The 1,246-nt window shown below is 65.7% G+C and overlaps 1 protein-coding gene across 1 annotated transcript in view; it reads right to left on the bottom strand.

The window, feature by feature from the left end:
- Nucleotides 1–1,212, bottom strand: part of MNEG_2054 (hypothetical protein) — a gene marked incomplete at both ends in the record, with an annotated part of 2,669 nt that extends 1,457 nt beyond the window's left edge. Inside the window, 3 exons of the mRNA XM_014049469.1 lie at nt 70–197; nt 441–505; nt 972–1,212. Coding sequence (XP_013904923.1) covers nt 70–197; nt 441–505; nt 972–1,212 — 434 coding nt within the window. The remainder of the gene's footprint in view (nt 1–69; nt 198–440; nt 506–971) is intronic.
- Between the last annotated feature and the right edge of the window lie 34 nt (nt 1,213–1,246).

Genomic DNA, 1,246 nt, shown 5'->3' with positions numbered 1-1,246 from the left:
CCCCCGCCGGCCCCGCCGCCCCCAATCGCCGCGCCGTCCGCCGCCGCCCCCAGGCTCTGGCGTATGAACCTCAGCAGCTGCACGTAGATCTCGTCCTCGCGGCTGTCGGGCTTGCACACGTCAACGTGGTCGCGCCCTGCCAGGAGCTTGACGTCGCCAAAGCCGGGGTATGCGGACTCAAAGGGCACGATGACGACCTGGTTAGTGGGCATGGTGTGTGGGCGTGTGTGTGCGCGTGTGTGTGTGTATGTGTGTGTGTGTGTGTGTGTGTGTGTGTAGGGGTGGATCCATGGCCACGGCCGCTGCAGACAAACAGGCAGCGTGTGAAAAGCCTGTGTGCAAAAGCGGGCGTCAGCCGCCTGGGAGAAGGCCACCCACGGCCCAGCGCTGGCGAAGGACAGGCGGGGCAGGGGCAGGGTGGGGGGGCGCCGTGGCCGCACCTTTGGGATAAATCCAGCCAGGGGGGTGGGGAGGCCCTCCGCAAAGCTGAGCACTGATATGGCCCCTGGGTCAGGGGTAGTTGAGGGCGATACGCAATGGTTCAGGTGTTGCCGAAGATCGTTAGGAGTTGCCGCATTAATTTGTGGATTGGTGGGTCACATGGCCGGTTGGATGGAAGGTCATTTGGTTGTGCGCTGGTGGATGGCAGTTGATGTGGTCAGCAGCACCTGTCGCCATCAGACTATACGAATTGCCCTCAATCGGCGCACCGCGGGGGCTGCTGCCTGCCGCACCCTGGCGCTCGACGCACGTGAAACCAGCAGACAATGACCGCAGTCCCGTGCACAGGTAGCGCACAGTTCGGCCGCACACCTCAAACCCCACACCACCCAACGGCGGCAGCCCAATCCCAGCCGGGCCCGTCCCTGCACCCCTTCCCCCAAAGGGCCTCTGAGCTGGGGGATATTGCTTTAAAGTTGATGATCAGGATGTAGAGCGTGGCCTTCAACCTTAACCCCAAGCCGCCCCACCTGCCGCGTGCAGCGCCCTCAGCCTCTCGTTCAGCTGCTCCAGGTGCGGCCCTGGCGCCAGGTGGTGCACCGCGGGCGCCGGCGCGTTGGACGCGCCCGGCACGTGGCGCAGCTTCAGGCCCAGGGACGCCAGCATCGAGCCGAAGTGGGGGGTCGCGAAGAACGCGACGCCGCGGGTGGCGGCCGCGAGGCGCGCGGCGGGGGTGCTGGAGGCGGCCTCGTCAAGAGCCAGGGACAGCATTTCCTGTGTGTGTGTGTGTGTGTGTGTGTTGGGG

This window comes from Monoraphidium neglectum, assembly GCF_000611645.1.
Source record: "Monoraphidium neglectum strain SAG 48.87 unplaced genomic scaffold scaffold00222, whole genome shotgun sequence".
NCBI classification, from domain to species: Eukaryota; Viridiplantae; Chlorophyta; class Chlorophyceae; order Sphaeropleales; family Selenastraceae; genus Monoraphidium; species Monoraphidium neglectum.
Note: the sequence above shows the minus strand (reverse complement) of the source record. Positions and strands in the feature narration are given on the sequence as shown.